The sequence below is a fragment of the Empidonax traillii genome, unplaced genomic scaffold, assembly GCF_003031625.1.
Source record: "Empidonax traillii isolate 1590-97213 ecotype Southwest subspecies unplaced genomic scaffold, ASM303162v1 scaffold215:size2007263, whole genome shotgun sequence".
Classification (NCBI taxonomy): domain Eukaryota; kingdom Metazoa; phylum Chordata; class Aves; order Passeriformes; family Tyrannidae; genus Empidonax; species Empidonax traillii.
This window is the reverse complement of record NW_020955408.1, coordinates 1,786,677-1,814,187: the sequence shown is the minus strand read 5'-3', so window position 1 is coordinate 1,814,187 and position 27,511 is coordinate 1,786,677. Positions and strand designations below refer to the sequence as shown.

At 38.5% G+C, this 27,511-nt stretch overlaps 1 protein-coding gene across 1 annotated transcript in view; it reads left to right on the top strand.

The window, feature by feature from the left end:
- Positions 1-2,022: 2,022 nt before the first annotated feature.
- LAMA3 (laminin subunit alpha 3) overlaps positions 2,023-27,511 on the top strand; it is a 112,309-nt gene continuing 86,820 nt past the window's right edge. Inside the window, exons 1-9 of the mRNA XM_027887546.1 lie at positions 2,023-2,159; positions 12,904-13,021; positions 13,622-13,740; positions 14,988-15,158; positions 16,808-16,905; positions 18,351-18,466; positions 21,625-21,743; positions 25,794-25,884; positions 26,905-27,036. Coding sequence (XP_027743347.1) covers positions 2,112-2,159; positions 12,904-13,021; positions 13,622-13,740; positions 14,988-15,158; positions 16,808-16,905; positions 18,351-18,466; positions 21,625-21,743; positions 25,794-25,884; positions 26,905-27,036 — 1,012 coding nt within the window. The 5' untranslated portion in view covers positions 2,023-2,111. The remainder of the gene's footprint in view (positions 2,160-12,903; positions 13,022-13,621; positions 13,741-14,987; positions 15,159-16,807; positions 16,906-18,350; positions 18,467-21,624; positions 21,744-25,793; positions 25,885-26,904; positions 27,037-27,511) is intronic.

Sequence of the window (27,511 nt, the reverse complement as noted above, 5' to 3'; positions counted from 1 at the left end):
TCGAGCATGCGTTTATCAAAGAAAGATGCTGTGATGTGGTAGGAGCTGCAGTTGTCAGTGCATAGATTGATTTCTCGGAGTATTGATTTTGCAGAGAGCAATATGATTCTCTTTGTCGTCACTGCAGAAACTGTCAACATTGCCTGTGGCTAGCACGGTCTGATGTGGCGTCTGCTGCAGCAAACTGCCTGAATCCAGCAGTGTCCTGGCATATTGTAATTCATATAAAAATGAGCCAAACCATCTTCTCTAGCAGAGCTGGAGGAGGATCATGTTATAACATGACCCCAGAGATAAAGTTAACTGACTTGTGTGTGCGAGTTTTAAGTCTCTAAACAACTCTTTGAATTCTTGAGAGTTAACTGTCAGTCAGGTTGGCACTGGCACTGCTGAATCAGAACAGCTTATGGTAGACATGGCCTCTGAAAGCAGTGTCATGTTCTGGCCTTTCCAGAAGAGGAGGACGAGGATGGAAGTATTGTTAGATGCAGACACTGAAATTACTGTTATTGATGCAAAAATATTCAGCGAAAATCCATGGTTTGTGTTTGAAAGACACAAGATGGTGTATTTGTATCACATGAGAATGATGAAGTATTTTCCAATCTGTTAGTAACTATGGTAGATATTAAATAAATCCCACTAGAGATAAACAATCTTAAATTCACCAACATTGCAAGACCGTTCCCAGCAAGAATGTGAAAGCCCTAATGTTATTCCTCTGTGAAAAGTGAACAAGTATGATTGCTCCAGTTACTTCATACTGGTTAGTCCGACACCAGTGACAAACAAAATAATGGCAGTTATATGAGATTCTCTTAATTCTTAAAGGACAGGAACGTACTTCGTGCCAGGCAATGTGGATTGTGGAAACAACAAAAGATTTGTCATGTATTTGATGAAAATATGCTAAGTTGATACGGTTACATTTGCCCCATTCTTTTTATTTTAATTTGGAGTCCAACAGTGCCAGCACCTCACAGGCTGATGGGTTAAGCAACTGTCTGACTGAAGTAACCATGATGGGTGTACTGCCATTCAATGAAAATGTCATTTTTTTCTATTGGGATTCTACAGAGATTTGTGCCTGGCACAATTTAACATTTTCACTACTTATCTCCACCCAGTGATTGGAATAAGAAATGAATAGGACAATAAAAGATTCCTTAATAACTCATTGCAGTGCTTCAGCACTAATCTTAGTGGACTGTAAAATGAGTTTTCTTGGAGATAAAAATAGCTTGTGGGGCAAGCCAAGATGTGAAATCAAAAGACAATTGAATTTCCTGAAGTTTATTCATCGTTATTGTACAAAGAACTTTAGAGACTCTCAAAGGGCATCTCTGGAGTGTGGCTTTAGTTGTGGACTAGAAATTGGGCAGTAACTTCTGGAAATGAGGATACAATGGGATTCTTTAATGGGAAATTTAAAGGGAACACTCAATAGGATCTATTGCATTTTCCATGAGTACATGTTGTTCAGAAACCTGTGATTCATAATGTATTATAATGGCATGAAAAAAATGGAAACAGTGTTATAAAATTGTAACACTAAACTTATAGGCAAGTAATGGAGGTTTTTTTATATGATTTTAATACCAGGCTATATGCATATGTGGGTATTTCGTGGGAGAATTGAGGATAATTTGTTTGTTGGTCCTAGTCCAGTTCTAAGGAGCTTTGTTTCATTAATTTCCTGCAAACACCACTGTAGATGTCATATAGGTAATTTCACCAAAGTGTTAATAAATTAGTTAATAAAGGACGATTTACTGTAGCCCCTTTATTGAGATTCTGAAATTTTTGTTTGTAACATAAATCTTAGTGTGTTTCAGAGTATGGGTGTGTAATTTAATGGCCAGGGGAAAATTATACTATACAAAAAAAACAAACTTTAACCCCATTTTTGGTCAACACTCTGGATCAGAATCTCAGTTAACAACTACATGCGTTGTCAGTGCATAAGATTTTGTCTGAGACCATCTTTTTAATTTATTGTGCTTCAGGGCCAGTTTTGTGATTACTGCAATGCTGCTGATCCCAGCAAGGCTCACCCGGTAACCAATGCGATTGATGGCACGGAGCGCTGGTGGCAGAGCCCTCCTCTTTCTATGGGCTTGAAGTACAACGAAGTCAATGTCACTTTAGATCTGGGACAGGTAAGTGCATGAGGAGTTGGGTGAGGTTTGATCATTTCTTGCATTTATTTATTCTTTGCAACTGGAGGAGACTTTTGAACTGATGATTTTAACTTCCAGCATCACAGCTTTTTTGTCTGATTTATGTTCTGTATTTTTTTGGCTGAGTTAACTATATTAAAATTATTATTTTCCTTTAGGAATTTTGAAGGTGGGGGTTCTTGCCACTGGCATCCCAGAAATGGAATGATTGTATGCTTTCTTGCACAGACATTTTAACTTGTTAACCTGAGGCTACACAGGGGGACCTCTTAGTTGAGGGCTCTATCTTCCATTTAATATTTTCCTTTTCCATGAGCACAGAGAGAGAGATTCCATGATCTCTGTTCATGTGCATATTTTGGGCAATAATGTTTGGAGTCTGCTTTTGCCTCAGGGGTCCTTCTGGTTTCTCTGTCATCCAGCAAGATCTTCGTGATAGACAGACAAATACTGATAACATGGCCTAGAAGGGAAGGGACAGCAAAACCAATGCAATATTAATTAGTAATGAGACGGTAACATGAACACCCATATTTCCTGTGCAAGTGATGGCCAAGTAGCTGAGTAAAGCCTCTGTATATGTATTTTAAGTCACGGGGATGGATTCTCAGCTGCCATAATTGGGCACCGATCCAGTGAAATTAGTTGCACTGTGCAAGTTCACACCAGCTGAAAATATATGACTATAAATACATGTGTGGGTCTGCATAATGTATGTGTACGTGCACATATATATTTTGGACAGTAGAAACTGTTTATTGATTGATTATATTGGACAGGATTTTTTGAGTGGGCTTTCAATTTAGTTGACAGCGAAGGGAGGGATAAGTAAGCAAATGTTTCTTGCTGAGACTTGGCTACCATTTTGTTGGGAATTCAGGTGCAACTTATTTTACATCTTCTGTTACATGGTGTTTTAATGCTCCTGTCCCTCACATGTCTGTGGTGGTTCTCGTTTTGAGGATGTCTTCATTAAGTGTTTTTGTATCCAGTAATAGCTGCAGTGCAGAAAGACCAGACAGCTTAATATAAAGGACATCAGTAGTTTAAACCAAATTGCTGTGAGTTCTGAATTTGCATTTCTATTGATTGCACTAATAACGTGCCTATTTTCTTAGTTGCTTTTCTGCATTGTGCCATGACAGAAAGGAGAGCTATTAAGGAGCTAATGAATTTTGAGGCCACAGCATCCCCATGAGCTTGGCAGACCCCACTGAGTTGTGTTGCTCTTTCTGTTACACTGTACAGTTAAGGAGTGTTATACCCCGCTGCTTCGTCCTCCTGCAAAGCAAGTTGCTCAGTCATTCTTTTCCAGCAAACTCCAGGGAAATATGTGTTTCAAGGCTGGACATGCAGAGTTGGGAGACTGAATGCAGAGCAGGGTGCTATGAATAGGCACAGGAAGGCAATCACTTCTCAGTAAGGCAGATCTGCTTTTTGAGCTGCTTGTATCTGTCAGGGTCCCTGCAAGACACGGGATTAGGTTGCAGGCTGTAATTTGTCTTTTGGTGTAACCCAGTATATTTGTGACCAATAGTTGTGCTGCATCATCATCACCCTCTTGTTTTGCACGTTGCTCGATCCAAAACTTTTATTCCCACTGTGCACTTGCTATCTTCTTTGGAGAACCTACTGATAGACATCATACTTTTTATGTGCCGAGTTAACTTCTGAGAAACCTCCTCCTTTCAGGGGAAGAATATGAATTGAGTGCCATCTTCTCATAAGACTCCTTGGAGACCAGTTGCTATGTGCTAAGATTCCTGTAGTTATTAAAGGATTTCTCAGCAGGAGGATATGTGTTTCTCATTACTTTGATATGGCTTGGAAAGGTAACTCTGAACTCCCTTACTTGGAAACAAGAGAAACCCAAGACAAAGGTGAAAATTACTTCAGGTCTTGTGATCAGGAAGGAATAATTTTAGCTGCTGGATGGATGAAGGTTTAGTAGGCTTCATATGGTGGTTTTTTCCCCCCATTTCAGGAACATTATCTTATATCTGCATTCATCCAGTTACAGCTTAATCTCAGGATTTGTTTGAACTTGAGATTCACTTTTGACATTTTGCTTAGTATTCTCACACCTCAAATTCATATAGTAGCACACAATACATTAACGAAGAAGAACACTGTGGCAGGGTAAGTCTGTTCAAGAGAACAGGTAAACACTGAGACCCCAGTTCACCCTACCTTACTTCAGGGTCCTAAGTACTAAGAGCCTGGTGTGTGTTTGTTAGTCATGCAAGACTTTCTTAGTTAACAGAGACAATTTTTCAGAGTGCAGTTCCCCCTCAGGTGAGCTGAGATGAAGGTTTTGGTTTTTAAGGAAAAATAAATCCTAAAGTTAGGTATGTGCCTAAATACTTCGCAGAACCACAGGATGTAATATTGAAAAGATAGCAGGGATGTACTTTTCCTCACTGAATATTTGTCTATTTGTCCTCTTTTTTGTTTGTTTGTTTTTGAGTTTTGTTTGTTTGGGTTTGGGGGGGTAGTTTTTGTTTGGTTTGGTTTGGTTTTGGTGAATTTTTTGTTTGTTTCTTTTTTTCTTTACAAGTCACTTTTTTCTGCAAACAAAATATGGAAACGTTTTTGCATATGCAGAACATGACAATGAGTAAGGTACATATGCGTGCAGGGAAGCAATGACTGAGTGTAAGCTGGTCATCAAGTATCCACAATTAGAGGAAGCAGAATTTGGTGCAAAGTCAAAAGCTTTTAATTTACCGTGTTCCTGCTTTATATCTTTATGATTGAGAGCAGAGTCCCAGTGGAGCCTTTTGCCAAGGTCTCATGACAATATTTAACTGAATAGTTTCACCATGATGGAAGTTTTAGCACTCACTACAATGGAGTTGGAACAGAACACCCACCTGGTGCCGCTTCTGTTTCACAAGGGCTAGGGGTGGTTTTGAAAGTCAAAATCCCTTCAGGATGCTAAAGCTTTCTGCTAAAAGAACGCTCATTTTGCTGCACTTTGTAATATGAGAAAAAGCAAAAACCTTAAAGGAAAAGCCCAGCTTTACCTCCCTTTCTGACTTTCTGTACTATAGTTACATTTCTAATCCATCACAGTCCTTCTGAATAACAATTATAATGTTGATCCCTGAGGCTGTCTCTCAATTCTGTTAACATACCTGCTTACACTGTGGCTATTCCTGACTTGTTTAAAGTATTTGGATCAAATAAAGTCTCAGTTATTCCTTTAATTCGTCATGTTTTTCCCAATATAGTTTTCACCGTATTTTAAGCTTCTGAATTCAGAATGTCTGGCTGAAGTTCATCGCTCTTCCCCTGACTCTTTGGACTGCCTAATTTTAGCAGGTGTTCCCTCATCTTTGACTTGCTTAATGCTCAGCAGATATTACAGTAACACTCCCCCAGGTATTTTTCTGAACTTTGTCTTCAGAAGAAGATGAACATTCAGGATAGTGTGATAGTGTATGATGAAAAAGAAATGTCTAACTATTACACTTCAAAAAGTATAGACCACAAATTTTATTGCTGCTTTAGTTACATGTAATTTTTTTTTACTGTGCTTTTATGGCAATAATATAGCGCTGAAAGACTCAGGCTTGGTGAAGTTTTGTGCACTAATATGTTGGATAATTTTTATGTAACGATGTTATTAGTCACTGCTGTAAATTAAAGGCGCACAGTGGAATGTAATGTCCAAATTAGTACTTTTATTAGGGAAGGAGACAAACTCAACCATAAATTTAAGATAAGTGCTGTGACCTGTGGAGGAGTTCATGATTTTGTTTTCTGCCAGTTAAAGCATATAAACATTTTGTAAAAAGCCTCACAGTTTGTTACATCTTTTGACTTGCTTTTATATGGTAGGGGTTTAGTTTTTATATTTGATAACAGTCCTTTACGTCCATAGGTTTGCAAACAGTATTTGTTGTGGTGAATATAATTAGCTCTCGCAAACTGTTGTCATCAAGAAGAGTTGTTCTTAACTTACAAAGGATTGACATAATAATTTTAAATGTTTCTGAAGTTACAGGTTATTTAACTATTACTCTGTAAAATACAGTGTCCTGTAGGCCCTTCTCCTGTAGGGAGAAGCTGTCAAGATGGTGGGAGATTTATCATAAGCTGTGTTGAACTGGGCTTCCAAAAATAGTCATTGCACTCACTGTACTTGACTGTTGGAGACTTTGTATTATTGCTGACCCTGAAATTAGACACAGGTCTGGTGTGAAATTGCATAAGCTCTGTAAAAACACTGAGAACTCCTATGGATTTTAAGGCATGAGAACCACTGCATGAAGCTTCTGCAGTCCTACAGAACTGCCCCAGCAGTAAGTCAGAGCCTTTCCTCTGGAGCCCCTGCTCGGCTCTGAATCCACAGCAACACTGAGCCCTGCTCTGTGGTTCACACTGAGGAGAAAAGGGGGTTTTTAGTCTGGGAAAGGTACTATATCATCCCCGCAGTACCCAAAAATGGGGATGCTAACAGCACAGAAGTCTTACTTCATATTGGAGAACTCTGGTTCTGAGTATTTCAGTTTGTGCAGGAAGCTCATTTGGGATCATGCCACAAAACATGATGCTTTGAAGTTAGTTGTGATTTTTGGCTCATACCACAGTAAGGTGAATCTAGTTGTAAACTCTAGATTAACACAAATTCAGCTGATCAAGTAATAACTGTCTGATGGAATTTTCTGAAAGTTGTATCAGGTAATACACGTTCCATTTAGTCCTCAGTCACACTACAAGAAGCTCATTCAGAGCTGACCTACCAACCTTAATCAGGGAAATACCCTAAATACATTATTTCTTGCTCATATGTTATCCTTTAAGATGTAGTCAATGTGTTGTGATTTCTTCAAGCTTTAATTAAAACCTTTTTGAATGGCTTAGAATTTTTTCCTTATGTTTACATTAATAGATATGTGTCACTGGCTTTAAAATGCATTTTTTATTCTAATTTGGTATTATTCTCAAAATAAAACCTTGCAAGTCTTGCTCTCCTTTGCTTTCCTAACGCTGCTTTCCTCTGGCTCTTGCTTAGCATCCCTTTGGGAAGATCTTTGTTCCCATTCACTTCCATCCCTCCATGTCTGTACTTCCGCTTCTCCCCCCTCCCTTTCCATGCTCATGTTACTTTCATTTTGTGATATGTTCTTCTAAATACCTTACTCTCAACACAGTATAGTAAAAGCAGAACCTCTGCTGGTAGCCTCCAACCCTCCACAATTCCCTAGGTTTCCTTCCACTGGTGACAGTACTACTGTGTTCTTTTTACTTTGGACTATAGCCCTTATAAGAGGACGTTTATCTTCTGGACAACTGAGGGCTGAATCATACAAATCCTTTCCCATATGAATAGCTTCAGTGTTCTGTGAGGAAAGAGGCCATATGTAAGAAATAATTGTGAGCATTGAGTTGGTCATTGTCCAAATCCCAGTGGAAAAGTGGCTGCATGAGAAATTTCAGGAAAATAACTGGCAGTCATTGATGTATTTGCCTGCAGCCTTGGCAAAAAGACCAGGGACTGATTGAACCTGAAGAATGGACTACCCTTTCATTTCTGGAAGCAGTTCCTCCTTCTACAGTATTGCCTGTGAAATGTATGGAGAGCTTCTCCCGTCTGGTCCTGCCACCAACTGGAATAGAGAAAAGATCTCCAGACATGCCAACGAGGCATATGCACAGGGGCTGACTTACCTAACTAAGTATGCTCTTTAGCATCAGTGGCTGGTTAAATGAAAGCATGATGTGAATGCAACGTGCACAGAGATAACTGAACAACACTGGAAGTCTTGTGCTTGTTCCTGGCTTCTGCACACGCAGGCTGTGAGGCTGGCACACAAGGGATAACTCCTGCGTGCTGTGAGGTGGGAGCCTCTCCAGTCACTGTCACTCTTTACAGGTGTAGGCATTGCTGTGTGTATGTGTGCACAGTTAAGCACATTCAGGAGATCTAATGCCTCTTAGATACTACCCACACACGATTTTGTCTGCACCTCTGCTATAGCTACTCTTCCACATGCCCAGAAGGGTAGATGGAAACTACCAGAAAGGCTGGGTCAGCTCTGTCTCACTGACATTTTTTTATATGACAGTTTAATCTGCAAAATACATTGTTGAGAATTGCCAAATACTGACTACCAGGAGTGTTTTATATGTATCTGGATCTGCAAGAGTGCCTCAAGTCCCACTGAGATATTTGAATAAAGGGAGTGCTTACCTCTTTGCAACTTCAAGAAATCAAAGCCTTTAATTTTAACTAGAGTATATGGGATTTTTATTTCATTTAAAGAGATTGTTACTTTTAAGACTTGGTCTTTGAGAGGAAACAACGCTCAAGACCTTAAGGCTTCATTACATTAAGAAACTAATGTGCTTGCACACGCCAACCCTGTGCAGTCAGTGGCACTAAGGTGTGGAGCAGATGCCAAGCACTTCACTCTTCCATAAATCCCAGTCCTTCATCAGCCCACATCTGAGTTTAGTTTAAATGATCATCAGATTTCTGTCTCTTCTGAGTAACGTGCAGTGCCAACCACATGATTCAAGATAATGCCAGAAGCCTAGAGGAACAGTCTTACTATGTTGAGGGAAGTTTTGGTGGTGTAGATATATCTGATAATGCTGTCTTAGGAAATTCCATCCTGCTGGAAACAGCTGTTCTCCATACTTCTACAGCTCAGATTACATGAACAAGGATTGCTGTGATATCTTTTTGAACACATTTTGAGATCTACAGAATGCCTCAGATAGACGGTCTACCTGGATTTAGTTGGGTTCTTGTTACTACCACACTCCAAGACTTTTTATTTGTCATGAGCCTAAAAAGGAAGAACAATCTTTTCCTACAGGGGCAGCACACAGCATTATGATTGTTCATAACATAGTGTGTTTTTATGTCGTGCTAGTTTATGTCCAGCACTCATCTTAAAAGTAATTTCAGTATTTTAGTATTCTGTATTGAGTTTATGTTGCCAGGAATGGAGAAAAATATGCTATATCTTTATATATTTATATCTAACTTCCTTCCATTTTCTCTTATATTTTAGGATTTCAATAAATCTTGGTAATTTTTCTGTATAAAGAGTTGTTTAAACTTTTAAGGAGAAAGTAGAGAAAACATTTTAAACCAGTACTATTGTGATTTTTAGAATTCTATGAGAATGCAATGGGTAACAGGAAGTTTTCTTTCTGTTGGGTTAAAATAAGTAGTGTGCATGCTGTTATAGTTTGTGAGTATTGTATCATTAGCAATAACGGTATAATGTAACTCTCAATCGATTTAAATGTGCTCTTTCAATAGGATCTTAAATTCACCTGTAAGAGCTTCTGTAAAAATCTGTCTTTATAATGTAATGTTGGTAATATGCAGCCCTTAATTTTAGTTTTCATTCTCACATGAGGAGGACATTTTACTCATTCTGCTGGATGACTTTTAAGATCTGTCTGGGTTTTTGTGACTCTTCAAGGCCACTGACTGCAAGAACAGTTCAGATCTGAACTTGAGTGGACAGGAAAAAGTCACATCAATATGGCACTAGTTAAATTCCAGCTGTTGATAATCATCAGGTTTGAACTAAGCTGCTAGATTACAGGATAAGATGTTTGACACTTACAGTAATACATCCTCTTTCAAGCATGCATTTCCAGAGTGGATTGTTTCCAGTAATGGAAACAAAATGCTGTTTCTATTTTTAAATTTAGTTCTATATTCATACAAGAAATAGTAAGAATTTTGATTGAGCCTTACTTTAGGCTTTTTTTGGTGAAAAATTTTTTTTTCTATTATATAGTTGCACCAAAAAAAGCAGTTTTAATGCTTAGTTAAAGTTTTAACATTCCTTTTGAAGGAACAATTGTGGAATTTTTTTAATGAAAGCAATTCAGCTTAAAATCAACCCAATAAACTTTTTCTCAAAAATTAAGACACTTTCTTTTTTTCCTCAAGAATAAATGGCTGAAGAAACACATTGCTCTGAGTTTAATCTACCTTTTTTTACAGGGTAGGTCTTAGGTTAGGATCAAGATTTAAATTAGTGAAATTCCAGCTTAGAATATGTGATTAAAATTGGCTATAATAGTTGTTTTTCTATGTGTTATGTCAGCAAGGTTACTCTTTTGGCTTTAGCAAGGATATATTTTCTAAGCAAGTGGTTAATTTGCTTCTGTTGTTGCCTCATCAGATTTGGAGAGAGACCATTCATCAGCTTGGTCAGTATTTAACTGTAGTGGAAGTTTGGATTTTAAGGATGCTATTCTACATCCTTGGTCCGGGTCAAAACCAAGTCATAGGCACTCATGTGAAGTCAGAAGCAGGACAGGTGCTAGGGCTGGTGACTGTGTTTTGGTGATATATTGTCATTAACTAACACTAATTTAGTTTTTATCAAAGATCTATCCCTTTCCCCTTCCTGAATGTGACTGTACAAACCTGAGCAGTATTTCAAACTGTGAGATGTAAGGAGAGCTGCTTGTGAATTGAAGGGTTTCATATGCAGTGGTAATGTGAAGTTGTCGTGCTTTGTTTTAACTACCGTTTTGTGATTTGCATGGAAATAGGCAAAAAGTGGTACTGGGAGGCAGTTATTTAAGCACTGGTAGACTTACAGAGTTCCTCATATAAAACCCATATCAGAGAGTATTTCAATTTTACATGCATTGAGTAGTCATAGGCTTAAGCAAATTCCACGGTTGGATAGCAGATGTGGCATACAGGTGTTTGACAAGTGCCACGTGTTGATTCGACTGTTGTGTGCCTTCATTTTGGCCACTTTTTTAAGATGCATATGAAAGATTGTAGTCCAGAGTGACACTGATGTGTAAGTGGGCTTGTCTCAGAGTTCTTCAGCAGTGTGGAAGTAGTGTGGAAATGGAATTCACTCCGATATTTTACTCACTCTTTTGAGAAGGTATCACTTCTTGTGAGAGATGAGATGAGATGAGAATGGCTGTGTCAGCACTTTGAGTAGCATCTGAGTAGAAGAATATAATGACTGTATGACAAGCTGAGGTAGAAGTCATCTGCTTTTTTGGAGAGTAGGTAGAAGGTCATTGTTGTAATGATTCCATGACATGACAAGCAGTGGAGCCCTGGAAAAGCCAGGACTTTGTCTACGTTTCCTTCGTTTCCTCGGGATTTCTAATTTAATCATTTGTCTTGATTAAATCTGTGTCACTCAAAACATAGGCTGTTATCTTGTTAACATACACATAAGGATGGGACTCCTAAAGACCTTAAAATATAAGGGAAGAAGGACTATTCATCGATAGGCAGTTGCCTGCTCAGTGCAAACCTGGTTTGAACACATCAGTGCCCCTTTAGAGATTCAGCTGAGTTAAAACAAGAATATGAAACACCTTCTTTCTTTAGGAATTTCAAATTATTCAAATTCAAAATTATGCTTTCCTGGAAGTATACCAGTCTTTGCCCTGACTAGCCATACTGGATGACACGTAATGTCCATATGGCCAGTATCCCTCTTGGTGGTCCCATTTGGTGTGACAGCTATTAAACTGTTCCTAGCTGGCAACTGGATGGGCCAGGCATGCCAAAAGATGCTGTTCCCAGTTTGTGGTTGAGAGCTTGTATGCACTTGTGGTTTGGAGTCTAATAACATATGCAAAGTATTAGCGCCAGGGTTATGACATTTGTGAGGTTTGTGCAAAGATAAACTGCTGTATTTGATGTGGGGCTCTGGCATCAGGTACTTAACAAACCTTTGACTGTCACTCTCCCATCAAAGTGAGAATCTCCTGCCAGCAGATAATTCTCCAGTGAGCTTGTTGAGGGGGAAATTCCAGTGCAGCTTCACTTGAATATTGACTTTACCTCAGTATTGATTCACTTTTATTGGCAACTGCTATCCGTGTTGTGGTTGTTTAAATTTTAAATGACCTTTAGAATCAATCTGTTTTTATTTTTTTGTGTAGAGATAGTTTTTACTGATGTCCTGAGTTTTATGACTGTGGATTATACCAAGAGGCTTACAGTAAGATGTCTTTTTTTGTCAAATCCATTTTTGCTCTAATGTTTGGGAGGTTTCTGTCTCTGTGGTCTATCTCTGTGATACACAGTGAGCACCTTGGCCTTGGGAACCTTGAGCCGATGAAGGTCTTTGAGCTGTTTCAGACATTGAATGAGCTATTGGTCATAAGAATCTCTCCTGTGTTATTTGATACCCACAAAATTCTAGCATGGCTTGCGTCTTCTACTTGGGAAGTCTGTCAAGTGGCAAAAATTATCTGGAGATATTCTTAAAATGAGGAACAAGTTTCTGAGATTACTGTAAACACAAGCAAAGGAGTCCCAATGTTAAGGTTCTGTGCATTTTCTCTTACATCATTTTTATACTCCTTAACTGCAAGCACAATTATGTGATTGACTGATGTACTAGGATTCTGCAGAAGTGTCTTAGTTCAGTGATATGTTGAGATGCTAACTTTTCAAGATTAAATACTATACCCTTACCACACCCAAGCAGTCATCTGCGCAACAGACCTGTTCTGAAATGTAGATGGCATTCAACACAGTCCTGTTGCAGTTGTCTTATACTCAAGCACATTGCCAGGTGAGGTAGCCAGCTGAGAATCTGTCCTCTTGTTTTAATGTGAACGAAACTGCAGAGAATAGCCTTCTCCCTGTATACTAAAGAAAAGGTGTTTATTTGCATTAGTTTTGTTATTATGGTACTTTTATAGAGTTTAAAAAAGCTCCTGACAAGATCTCTATATATTCTGTCACCAGCTCTTCCATGTTGCCTATATCCTTATCAAGTTTGCAAATTCTCCTCGTCCAGATCTGTGGGTCTTAGAGAGATCAGTGGACTTTGGAAGAACTTACAGTCCCTGGCAATATTTTGCTTGTAAGTATAAATCCTTGTGTCACTGCCCTTTTGTTGGCAGGTTTCTTTAATCATTCGCTCAGTTGCAGCGAATCTAACTATGGGGTTTGCTGAAGATTTCAACTGCAGAGAAGATAAAGAATGTTAAATACATTTCTCTTTTCTTAGTTAGCTACAATAAGTTATAAGACTGTATGATATTTTGAATGTGTAACTCAGCATGTGAATTTTTTTCACTCTCTTGGGAATTCTTGATTGTTTTGTTTGTCTTGTTTTTTGGGTATGTCAGAACTGCAGGGTCCATGGGACCCTGAAGTTTCTTGCAAAAATTAAAATGAAATACAAATGCGAAATTTTGGAGTAGCTACAAAACTTTTTTTTTTTTTGTGATGGTATGAGAAATACAGGTGCGTGACTTGTTAAGCATCACTGAGTTACTTGGAAAGAGAAATTATTGTTTTTAGGAATTTCTGATTTTCTGTGCTGAGCTACACAATCACTGTTATTCTATTATGGGATAGAATTTACCTGAAAGCGCAGGGGATTGTTCTTTGTTAACTTAATTTACAACAATAGTGTTTATTTTCATGTATAAGATTAATTTTGTTCTTTCTTGACTAGACTCAAAAGCAGATTGCTGGGAGCGCTTTGGAAAGGAAGCTAATCTTCCAGTGAGGAGGGACAGCGATGTCCTTTGCACCACAGAGTACTCTCGCATTCTACCTCTTGAAAATGGAGAGGTAAGTGCTTTTAGGGAGGTAATGTGTAATGCTGGAAGCGAACAGCATTGGTTTTGAAAGTTTGCTGGAATTAATTTTTCAGCTATGACTGCTTGAATTTGCATTAGTAAGTCCAGAACCACGGTGAGATTCTGGGAGGGTGACCTCACTCCTCCTAAATGTCACCATTCCCTATAGAAGAAGGGGTTCCTCAGAGCAACCCGTGTTGATATTTATCATGATTTAGGTACTTCACTATAGCTGTATGCTTTTGAAGGTGTTGAACTGTGGCTTGTATTATTTGAATGAGTGTTAAACTCTTGGTTGTGCTGATAGCTTCTCCTGGTGGCATTCTCCTTTTACACCTGATGTGGTTAGTTTGTTAACATATCTGTAAAATTTTCCTAATATGATATGGTAAAGGATAATTCCTACAGAAGAACATTGCTAGAACATCTCCTATTATATGCTCTGTGACAGTTTCTGAGGGAATTGTGCTGCAACTGGCACAGTCATCATTCCCTTGTTACGTGCCTTAGAGTACAGGAGCTGTTTGTATATAGAAATGTTATCCGGATGGTTATAAATAAATGAAAGTCTTTTACTAAGCCCTGTATGTACACACTAGATTGTTCATTCAATAGAGATTCATGATTGCTAGGCTGCTGGCAGCTCTTTCTTTAAAAAGTAAAAAAGTACTGGAGCCCTTGTTTTGGAAGTCAGACAAACCTGCTTTCATGGGAGGGGGTTTTCTAAAGCAACACTCTGTACTTTCTTCCTAAAGACCATTAATACGCTCACAGGCACTGGACCTGGTAACAATAATATTTTCCAGGAATGTTTGTGCCTTAACCCAAAAATAAATGTGCTTTGGGAAGGAGCCAAAACCTGATGTTTTTACTCAGGCAAAACTCCCATTGACACTGTCAACTGTTAAAACAACTATTTGCAACTATTGCTATTGTTTTTTCCTATTAAGACATGTACTTTTGGCGTGTAATACCTACTGTTTCCAAAACAGAGGGAGGCACTTTTTTTTTCCTTTTTTTTCCAGTGTACCATATGGATAGTAAGAATTCAGGAGGATCCAAGACTAACAACACCATTTTCCCCAATATCCTGGCTTCAGCCTGAAATGCCTAGTTGTTACAGCAAATATGTTTAGAAACAATAGTCAGGTTTTGGATTCTTTTATTTATCTTGCTTTGTGCCACCGTTGGCGCTTGCAGTTGATATATTTAACAAAAATGTGCTCACTTCTTTGTTAGATTGTAGTATCTTTGGTGAATGGCCGCCCAGGAGCAAAAAACTTCACTTACTCCCCGAGTCTTCGAGAATTCACAAAAGCAACGAACATCCGCCTTCGTTTTCTCAGAACTAATACTCTTCTTGGACACTTGATATCCAAAGCTCAACGGGACCCCACTGTAACTCGCAGAGTAAGTAGTGTTTTAACTGTAGATGTGTATACTCAACTATCATACTAAAGCATGTTAGAGACCATAAAACGGTCTGAATGTTTTAAGTTTGCAGCATGCCTTTAAATCCCCGTATTTTCTCCAGGTTCATTTGAGACAAGAAGGTAACTAGGTGAGCACAGATTTATGGAGGGGAAGTAATGATTAATGATTTTGTAACAGGCCGTCTTCATTCCCTGCTTTCTAATATGGAGGGAAGTTTGGTGCATCATGGGAGCTATAAAGAACGGAAGCAGAAATATTCTAAACTATCTCACACAGAACTGAGGAATCAAATCTCTTCAACTTTATTTGAAACTGCTTCTTGTTATTTGTATCCAAAGAAAATTTTTCTGAAAACGGTACCTGAGTTTCTGGAGGAGCAGGAATCAAAGGCTATACTTGAAAGTTACTGTCTTTCCACAAATTGTTTGAGATGCCTAGGTGTTTTCTGCGCATTTTGGGCCACATAAGAGCTTGAAGGCTGAAGTCCCACCCCCATTCAGTGGGGAAATGTAAGGAAATTCAGCTTCCTCAAGGGAGCACCAGACAGAAATTCATATACTTACAGAGATTTAAGACTTCATATTGTATTGCTATTTTTAACCTTTTCATTTAAAATGAAGATTTGGTAACAATTGGAGGAAGCCCTGGGGTGAGGCACTGCACAAATGCGTGTGAGGGTTTCAGCACTGAAAAACATAAAGCTATTCCAGTTATTTGATAGCAGTTCCATTAATTGCCTTTATTGTCTTAAGTAAACTTTAAGATGTTGCTCACAGGCAGATGTAAATGCAGTATTTAGTTTACTTGGCGAGCGGCACAGCTTTAATATGAAGAACTTCTGATGTTATCCTAGCCACCGGGTGTAGAATAGATGAATGAAATATCAAGTACTTTATTAAATTGCTAATAGAGAGTGCAATTTTTTATTGTAGAGACCTTTCAAGTCTATGAAATAGTTAATAGTCTTAAAAAAATCTTTATGTTAAACTTACTACAGAAACAGATGAAAACTTAGGGATACTAAGCAAGTTTCCAGATGACACAAAATTGGGAGGAGCTGTTGACTCCATCAAAGGCCTGGGGATGAGATACAAAGTGGTTCAAGTTCAGGTCACAGTTTCAAATCCATCTTGACCCATGAGTGATTTTGACCAAGCTGGTGATTTTTGTCTTTTTCTAGTGTTTAGTGATAGTTTTTGACTGAATGGGTAAAGTACACTGCCCGTACCAGCATATCCTGTTTGTTGGTCAGACCACAGTCTCACGAATTGATGTGTTGACAGTAATTTACATCTCCATCCTCAAGCTGATTTGAAACAGGCTTTGGCTTTGGGTACTGGTGACTGTGTAGCTGCTGCGGAATGGAGAGCTTTAGTGACGTGTGTTTGTTGTGAACTTCACAAGCCTGCTCCTTTTAGGTACCCCATGGGTATTTGATTTGCTGGATGTCTCATACTGAGACATCGCCATCAACAGAAGGTTGATTATTGGCTACCTGATTTGGCTCTTTGTAAATTTGTGCCTTTAAAGTTCTAATAAGCAAGATTTAACAACCTAATGTTGGTATTCCTGACATAATACAAGTAAGGAAAGACGTATACATACTTTTTGTGCTTGTTCCACAGTATTACTACAGTATAAAGGACATCAGTATTGGTGGTCGATGTGTTTGCCATGGCCATGCTGAAGAATGTAAGGCAAGGAGAGCTGAAAACCAATACCAGTAAGTAAATGGAGCATAACATGGATTTGATAAAAACAATGAATAAATGTTTTCAAATTATCTTTTTTTATTATAGAATGATACAGTTCTGCAGGGATTTTTTCCATTACATTAAAAAAAATAGAATCTGGTAATACTTGACAAGAAAACACATGAAGAGGGAATTATATTTAATAGAAAATATAATAATAAAAAGTCTTTACTTGGATTTTTCTTTTTACTTGAAATTGAAGCTTGGCAGATCGAATAATTTCTTAGAAACCCTTTGTTCTTTTTGGAAAACATGAATTGATATCATCTCTTACAGCAGGAAGTCCAACTCAAGAACAAAATCAGTGAACTTCGTAGAGGTATTTAACATTATAACTGAGCTCAGCCAAGATTTCAGTCATTACTAGAAAAAAAATTATTCCCTTTCTTTGTGAAGTTTGTGATCTTCACATTCATTTCACGAAGGGTTAGATCAGATTTTTTGGCTCACCTGCTATATGGAAGTGACTGAATAGCCAGACTATCTACAACATATTTTAAAAACCTGGTTTAAACCAGCTGTTGCTCTTATCCATGGCATCACTGAAACAATCTTGTATCAGGGCAGTGCAATATTTTCTGTTGTGTTTTAATGAAGAATAAGTGGGGAGATGGGTGCCTCTGTTCCAGATGTCTATACTAGAGAAAGTAAGTACCAAAGTTGTAAAATCTACAGGAATAGGATGGTTATACTTGAAAATTTTATTGCCCCTTTATTATTAAACTACATAGATAAGAGAGGAAAATTGGAAGAGGCCTCTCTAGTCTCGAGGTCTTTGTTAATCATGGGATTTAGTTGCTATGTGTGGTAATAAGATCTAGCCCATAATTAAATCCTACTCTTTACATAGGCTATTCAGCTAAATTAAAAAAAATAAATTTCTTGATGAATAGTGTGCACTATTTTTAAAATAATAGGTGAAGTTATGATCTTGGTTTGTTAAAAACACTGATAAAATCATTGTAAACAAAACATAATGAAAAAATTATGAAAGAATGCCTATAAAGCTGATAAATATTTTGATTTACTGTGGGTCAACAAGTCTAAACCTTGGAATGAAGCTGAAATAGGATACATCCTAAATTATTATATGTCATCTTTATTTAATATACTAGAATAGTTTCATAATCCAGTCTATTAAATTCAGTTATAAATGTTCTCTATAAGTAAGCTATGCTAATAATCTCATAATTACATGGTTAAAGTAGTCAATCATGAAGAATTTTATGGAAGTTCCAAAATGTTCCAGTATTACTGATTGACCTCTTTACATGTGAACTTATATCCTGTCCTTTTCACACTTACATGTAAGTCTTGGACTGCAGTAAAATTGAGAAAAATACTAATTTTTATTTTAAAAAATTAAGAAGAAAGGTTGAAATTCAGCTTCATTAAGAACCTTTCTAATCTGTAGGTTTCAGTGTGAATGTCAGCATAACACTTGTGGGGAAACCTGTGATCACTGCTGCCCTGGATATAATCAGAAACAATGGCAACCTGCAACAGCTGGGAGCACAAACATATGTGAACGTGAGTAGCTGAAAAGATGGTGGGTTAAAAGAGATATTGACAAGAGGGTGGGAATGAGCTGCAGCACACACCTTCGTTGAACATAACTAGCACACTGCGTGGTTTAACACCTTTTTTTCTTTACAGAGGAAATTCTCTCCATGCAGCAATGAGATATAGATGATGCAGTGAATATTATTTATGTTACGTTCTACTTCCTTACTAAACAGCTAAAATACTAATTTGTGTGAAAATATGACATGAGAAAAGTGGAAGCCTTCTTGTAGTACATTGAGTCAGTATCTCTCCCCAGTCACAGCTGTCTGCTGATGGACTGTGGATTCCCCCAAAAGAGCAGAGGCTAGAGGCATCTTGGTGTTCAGATTGCAGAGAGATTGCTCAAGGCTGCCACTGCTTACAGGTGCTTGAGACGCCCTCCCTTCTCATGCTGACAGTTGTCCCTCACTAAGTGTGTGTCAGTGGGCACAAAGGTGTTCCTGGTGGAAGTCCTGGTGATCCCACACTTGCAGTTGGGAGTTTGGAGTGTGCTAGCTCGACAAAGTAGCCAATCTGGAGAAGGCCACTCGTTTGCCTTTCTCCCATTTCTCCTTGTTTCGTTCTTTTGTTAAAGAAAGCAACGACACAGACTCTCTTATGGTGATGGCCATGTACTGTCACACAGATGTGTTTTGCATCCCTCTGGCCAGAAACCAGGTAGTGCGTGGTACAGAAAATGTTGCAACCTTTGCACACAGGCATTTCCTTTGTGTCTGGCCCAATCTGTATTTCTCATCTGCCTTTCCTGAGAGTAGCATAGCCAGTGGGTACAAACTGTTAACAGGAGAACTTTATTTGAAAGCCAAAGAGATGTACCTATATAATTAGTTTGAGGAATAAAGAGATGACTTATTTAATGAAAACTGCAGTATTACAACTTGGGAGGGAGAAGGGAGGTTGTATGTGATTAAAATGTTTGATAGGAGGTAGGCATGTTGGGACACAGTTTTTGAACAATATTTGAAACCTCATTCAAGTTCCCCTCTTTGAAAGGGAAATATTTTCTGCCAAAAAAAGAGAGAGACAAAGAGCATAAATAATGTCATGTTTTTTAAAGAATGAGTTTACAGAATATCATCTACAAGGTTCTGAGCCAAAACAACTTTGTTTCTAACTGCCTCTGAAAAAAATAGCCTTTTTAGTATGGATTGCTCCTAGCGGTTTGAGGTGATTTGTTGAGAGCATTTGCCAGGTGCAGACCTCTTTTGCTGGCAGCCATTAGTGAGGGAATTAAAGCAACCCCATTGCTTTCCAGAAGCTTGAGATTCCTTGAAAGAAACCAAAAGAGGTTGGTGGGAGCTTGTAGGGATCGGCCCAACATTTTGTTACAAGTTTCCCTGTACTGTGTGGGACGGCAGATGGCCCAAAGTGGTGAAAACATGTGTGATGAGGTAGAAGGGGTTTCTATTGCCCTCGAAGAGAACACACTATTACTATAAGCAGAGGAAATAATTTCCTATTGCTGTTAGAAGACATGTGAGCTGTAGCTCAGAGACAGTTTGGTCCTAGAGGCATGAGTGCAATTATTTATGTTGTAAAACATGAAATAATAGCAGTATCAATTAAAAACTTGAGGAATTTCCTGGAAAGGTTTCTCTGGAGTGCTGAAGCAGCTGAAATTAAAAGCTCAACTAGCACACAGGTGCTTGGGGAAGCCTTTTTTGCCTCCTGCATGCTTTCGGGAAAATTCCCATTTGTTCCTCTCCAGCGAGAAAAGATCAGATCAGAAAAATGAGGACATGAGATGAGTTCCTGGCAAAACCATGGCCATGCCCTTTGATTTATTCTGTTGATTGCTGTTATGTTTGGTTACTACTCTGAATTATATTATAGTTCTAAAAGATTTCAGTGAAGACTGGCAGAGCTTTACATGACTAATGGAAAGGGATTAGTTTTATCTAAGATGAGATACAAATAACTGATCTGTAGGAAATTAGATAAATTATTTTCTGGGTAAATCCATCACCCTTTACTCAAACATTGGACTGGCCCTGCAATTTATGTTGCCAGGCCTTTTTGCCAAAGGTAAAAAAGCAAAGCTTTTCAGGACTAAGTTTTCCCACCTTGGGAATCCCTCCTAAGGGGATTGGTGAAGCCCTGATGTCTGTACAAGGTGACAAGTGGATACATCAGTGGATTTTTTTTCAGATATTTTCAATAGGTGAACATCCTAGGGTGAAGCACTTGTGAGTCTGATGTGCCTGCAAGCAAAGCCTCACAGATGTCTCTTGATCTCTTCTGAGCAGTGCATTCTTAAGATCTATTACAAAGAGTTAAAAGTATAGCTGAACATTTATGTGTAGATGGATTCAGAGCAACTCTAAGATTGTTTAGCCTAGCAGGAGGGAAAAGTAAGGGAAAGGAGCTAGCCACAAACCACCCAAAGTAAAATTTATCACAGCTGAGACTATAGGCAACTGTACACTGGGGAAATGGGTTATTTCAGTCACCCAATTCTATCCTTTTCTAAATAATAATAATAATATCAGCATCAGCAACAACAGTATTGTTCCTGGTATTACTATTCTTCATACCATGCTTCTCTAAACCATATTTCTGGTATTCACAATTCTCAGGAAGTAGAATCAACCCACACTTAAAATGTCTCCATTCAGAAGACAGCATCTGGGTAAATGCATAGCCAAGCTTGCTGGTAGATTTGTATTTACAGCTGAATATGAGAGTTCTTTGGTGTAGGTCTTTTTGTTTAAATATTTATGCCTTATCTGTAGCTGTTTAGCAGAACATCAGCCCAGATGTATTTTTTTAGACACGAAAAAATAAACATTTGAGCATGTTTCTGATTGTTTTAAAAACCTGCTGTGACCATTCTTCTGGAGCTTCCTAGTTCTACATTTATGCATAACTATATAGGTTTGAGATGGTACAACTTGCCTCCTCAGATAAGCCTAGCAGCACTTTTTCTTCATGAATACATGACTCTACTGTGTTTCTGGTATGAAAGTTCAGTTGTTGATAGGTAAATATGTGCATTTGAATATACTCCAACATGCCTGAGTGTACCCATTAAAAAAAAAAAAATCAAAGCTTCTTTTCCACTCTGCTTCATTAATGAATTCCAGCAACAAAAAGAAAGTTGACTTGGAATATTACTTTTTCAGCCTGCAATTGCCATGGACATGCCACTGATTGCTACTATGATGCTGATGTTGACCAGCGTCGAGAAAGCTTAAACATCCATGGGCATTATGAAGGTGGAGGAGTCTGCATTAACTGCCAGGTAAAAAGGTCATTTTGATCAGTTTAAATAAATGACAATTGAAGAAGGGCTAGTGGAGTGGAGCTGTCTCCACACCAGTAGTTTTGGGGCTGACCAGTCTAGATAGGCCCATTTTTTTGATGTACTCAAAGCATGGGAAAAGGTGTGTGAAAATACTTTACATTGTACAACAATACTTGTTGATGTGTAAAAGATACATACAAATTGTATTTATTGGCTCAGTCCTGTGTGATTCAAATAAAACCACACAATGTAACAATTCAATCAGCTATAAAAACATTTTCCTGCTTAACAGAAGGAAGTAAAATTAACCAAATAACATGCCAGCTCAGGCCAGGTGATTCCTTATTGCAGCAAAACACAGAGGGCTCTCCCTCATCAGCTGAAGTAAAGGAGGATATAGACAAGTTTCCAAGATGGAAACTTGCTGGTATTGGAAAAAGAATCATTGAAGAGACCTCTGGAAGTCATCTAGGCTAGTGTTTCATTCATACCAAGGCTAGATGCAAAATTATATCTGGTTGCACTGAGAAATACCCAGTTACTTCTGAAAATTAGACAAAGGATACACATTGCACAGACCCTGGGTAATCTTTTATAGCACTTAATCATGCTCATGGTAAAGAGATTTTTGCTACTGTTCAGTAGGAATTTGCCCAATTGCAACTTGTGATAGTTGTTGGCTTTGGGGCTTTTGCTGTGCCTATGTGAGAAGAGTTGGTTCTGTCGTATGTGTAACTCCCACTTTAGGTAGAGGAAAACTGTCATTACGCTCCTCTATCCTCCTGGAACATCTCCAAATGGAGAACACATTCCTGGAAAGAGAAAGAATGTCTCTCATTTTGAGTAACTTGTTCTATTCCGTCTAACTACTGTGAGGAAAGATCATAAAAGGCTCTGATGAAGTTGATCTAATCTTGGACTTACCTCTGCTTTGGGTGAGACTGAACCCCTTGACCTCCTGAGGTCCCTTTCAACCTGAGTTGTTTTTATTCATTGGTTCAGTGACCTCATGATTAAATACATCCAAACTTATTTGGAAGTCTGTCTTCCTTTTGTTGTCTAGTCATCTGATACATGATGTGTGGTGACAAGCAGCTGACCAGAACGTTGTATTACAGGAAAATTGTCATCAAGTCTATGTTCCTGTGAAACCTCGTGATTTATGTATTATCACGCTGTGCATGTAAAAATATAGCTGTATTTAAGGAACAAAAAAAGGAAATATCCAGTAAAGAGTATGTTTTCCATATTATTATTGCCACAATGTAATTATTGCCACAGTATAATCAGATATTGTCCAAGAGGCAGTCAGAAGAGAGTAGAGCTATTTTTACTAGCATGGGTAGAAGAAATGTTCTTTGTCTTCCAGCTGACATTTCTGTGCAGAACTTTGTTCATGTAGTCTAGTAAGATTTATCATTTTGATCCTTTCTGTTAGATCTTTGTTCACGAAAGAACATTTCTTTTATAATGCTTCCAGGATAGAAAAGAGCAAAATTAGTCTAAATCTACGAGTCCTGGTTATATGACTGTTATGAATTGTTTGCAATTAATTCCATGGAAGTTAATTTGGATTAAATGAATTTACCATAAATCTAATTATAAGATTTTTTTATTATTATTAAAGTACATGGATTTAAATTTACTTTTTCTGTTTTCATTGGGGGAAAAAAGGTGTTACGAATGGATGCCTCGATGAAGAAGTGATAGAGTGGAAATGTTGTATACAAAGATAGATTAGTTTCTTTAGAGTCTTATAACAATGGAGCTCTGGAAATCACATAGTCCAACTCCCTACCCAGACTGGGTCTAATTAGATCAGATTGCTCAGGAACTTGTTCATCCAAGTTCTGACCACCCCCAAGGACTGTAATGGCATAGCCACTCATGGTAGCCTGTTCAAGTGTTTCATGAGCCTTCATGATGAATTTCCCCCCCCCCCACCGATATCTAATTGGAATTTCCCATGTTCCAATCTGTGCCTGTTGCCTCTCATCCTATTGCTGGGCACCTTTGGTAAGAGAGATCCATGAAGCTGATTGGACATTCTTTGTCCTAGGTAAACTATGGTAAATATGTCTGGTCACCTTCCAGTCTTTTGTGTGTCCTAAGATGATTTGTTCCCTGGATCTCCTTCGACACTGAGCAAATGGGCTCCCATTGTCTTTTCTTTTGCTGCTGCTGCACTCTTAGAAACTTTTCCTTTCATACTCCGTCTTCCTTGCTGGTTTTAACTCCAGCTTGGCTTTAATTTTCCTAACTCCACTCCTGCATGTTTGAGCAATATCTTTGTATTGCCACTAAGTGGACTGTCCCTGCTTCTACCTTCTGTGTATTTTGTTTTTGAGTTAGAAATCAATCAGGAAATCTGTGTTTATCTGTTCTGGCCTTCTGCATACTTGCACATTGGAAAGAACTGTTGTTATTCTAGGGAGGCTGTCCTGAAGAATCAACTACCACTCAGTCTCCTTACCACTAGAGAGTTTTACACAGCATCTTGCCAAGCAGCTATCTGAGCAAGGCAAAATCTGCTTTTCAGAAGCCCAGAACTGTAATGCTGCTATTTGTCTTGCTTGCTTGTCTCAGGATCTTAAAATACACAATCTTGGGGTCACTGCAGCCAACACTGCCCTCAATTTCACATGTTCTTCCTTGCTGGTGGGTGTTATTTGGGACAGAGCATCTCCCCTAAGTGGTTCGTGAACCTCTACATTAGAAATTGCCCTTCATACATTCAGAATATTTAATTTCATGAAATGTAATATTTCTGGAATAATTTATGGATTTGCTTGCACCTTGCTGCATTGCCCTTCTGGCAGATACCAAGTTGACTAAAGTTACCTGTAGTATCTCCAGCTATCTGTAGTATCTGTAGTTATCTGAGTAATAACGCCTTCTCTTGTTCCCTAAAGAAGGTTTCATTTGCCTTCCTGTTCAGGTGGTCTGTAACAGACACCCACTGCAGTATCAGCTGTGCTGGCCTGTCCTCTTATCCCTACCCTCAAGCTCTGCACAGGTTAATGACCTCCCCAAGCTCCAGGGAGAGGCTCAAGCCTCCACAGCCCCAGACCTGGACAGTGGCATCCTCCTTCTGAAGCTCTGCCTGGGCTGGGGCCTCCGGTGTGTCACTGGAGTTAGCACCAGTAGTCTCTGAAGAGTGTGCAGTGTTCTGGGTGCCCTGTTCAGGAACTGCCCACCAGTCCCTCTGGTAAATACTGGGTCCCTGCTCAGCCCTGCATTGCAACACTCCCTAAGGAGGAACTAAACAGCGAGTGGGAGCTGGGAGAAACTGCGTTGGTTGCTCCAGGGCAAAGCTTCCTGCTCTGGTTCCCTGCTCACACATCTGTGAGCTCATCAGGATGCCTTCATGTGACCGTGATTTACTGAACTGGTACTTGCCACTGCTGCTGCACACTCTTGCTGACCCCACTACAGGAGAGAGCTTTGCTGCACAAGCTGAAATACACTCAGGACTGTGTTCACAGTGCAATTATATATTTTTGCTGTATTTCAAATTACTTAGGATTTTTTTTTGTGTGTACCTAAAAGACATATTTATAGAGACATATACTTTCCTAATGGAAAAATCTGTTTTGTGCTTACTGGACTGTTTAGGTTTTGGTTTGTTTTGATATGGCTGATCTTAGACACAGGGTGTGCAAAAAATTGATATATAGTATGAGGAAAAATTCTTGATTGCTTGAACAACATATATATTGTGATAAGAAAGCATCATGAAAAGAGATATCATGATAAAAAGATAATATTTCCAAATAATTTTTAAAATAGTTTTTTCTTTATAGTGTTTTTAAAAATAAAATTCAGCTGCTTTATGCAAGAATACCGTGATTCAGAAGCCTGTAGAGAATAGGTGGCTAAAGAAGGCCACATGATGATTGCTGTCTTCATTGCAGTCATATTCTATTTTATCCTGTGCCAATCCTTTCTTAGTTGTATATATAAACATTTTAAAGGATGTTACTGTTTCTTAATTCTTCCAAGTTCCTCTTTTTACCTCATATTCTCCTTTTGTTTCATTTTGCACAGCATAACACAGCTGGTATTAACTGTGAGAAGTGTGCAAAAGGTTACTATCGTCCTTATGGTGTTCCAGTGAGAGCTCCTGATGGCTGTATACGTGAGTCCTTCTCTATGGAGTATCTTCTTGTGGTGGCTTGGAAGTTTATGGCTGTAATAAAGGCATAAGATGCAACTTTTGGCAAGGAAAAACGAAAAAGTGGCCAAAAGATGTTGGGGAACAACTGCAAATGACTTTCTGTGTTGCTTTAGACCTTTTAAATTATATTATTCTATACTTATGTGTAATTTGAGCATAAAGCTTCAGACCAGCAGCAGGGCAATAGGAGGAAGTAAACCAGTAAAGGCTACTGAGGAGATAGGATCATGGAAACCTGGGGTACTGCTACACACCCCACAGTGAGGAGGAGCTCAGGACCTCTAGGGAGCCACTCTCATCTCTTCTCGTGACCTTGCTTCTCTTAGCTCCCTAATGTACATGTGAGGTATCCTTTGGCTCTTGGTCACTTGAAGATTTTGTTCTATAGCTCAAAAGGTCACAAGGATCACTTCTCTGATTTTAGGCGATGCTGCACCTATTGACTAGTAAGGGATGCGATAGGATTATTACTAATAGAACATTTAAAAAATAATAATTGAGTATAGGTAAGAGATAAGGGTTGGATTACAAACAGGCTGAAAGATCCATGTAACAGGTGGGATGAAATTACAGTTATGTTGTGTTTGGATATTGAAAAGGATGGGAAGTCAGCAAAGCCATGGCCATGATGCTTGCTGCATGTCATGTGTCAGGGAAGGCGGATGGAATGTGGTGCTTAGCCTAGACCAAGGAGAGAGGTGAGAAGTTGCCACAGAGAAGATAACTGCTGCAGTGTTGTGGAGTAATAATGTGTAGATTTTGGAATTAAAATACTCTAATTGCTCTAAGAAAATAATATGGGTCTTTCTTCTAAGGGATTCATTGATGATATAAAGTCCTTGGGAAATATGAAAATGTTAATTCTTTAAATAACGAATCATTCACAACTGCAAATTTATTGTTAAAATGCCATTGTGCACTGCTGTAAAAGGCAAATTACCATTTTCCAAAGAGTGCCTAATTGCTGATACTTTTATTTAGCCTGCAGTTGTAACTTGGAGCATGCAGAGGGCTGTGAGGAAGGGTCTGGCCGCTGCTTCTGTAAACAGAATTTCCAGGGAGAAAACTGTGAACGCTGTGCTGATGGGTTCTATGGTTATCCATTTTGTGTATGTAAGTATACAAGTAAAAATGCTTCTTTTTCTATATTTTAAATGCATATTAAAGAATTAACAGTTTTCATTATGCTTGACTTGGTTAAAAAACATCTGGCATTTCAGCTTCCCATGTTTACATGATCTGATAAATTGGTTGCTATAATACTGAAGAGAGTCAGGTTTATTTAAAAAAACAGTAGTGTCTTGAAAATCAAAGAGATTTTACTGCATTCTCACAATTCTGCATTCATTTAAGACATCAAGTCTACCACCTGTCTCTCAGTAAATCATGAACTCCAGTCCTAAAGCTGTGAACAAATCATTTAAACATGTGTCAGGGTCTTTAGGTATAAAGACCACTTGGATCAGAAAGTCGAATGTGACTTATAATGACAGAGAGACAAGAAAATATTATGTGTTCTTCCTTGACACCTCCTAGGATTTGGAACTTGGATATCTTATAAAAAGTGCTTTTACCATAAAAATTATAT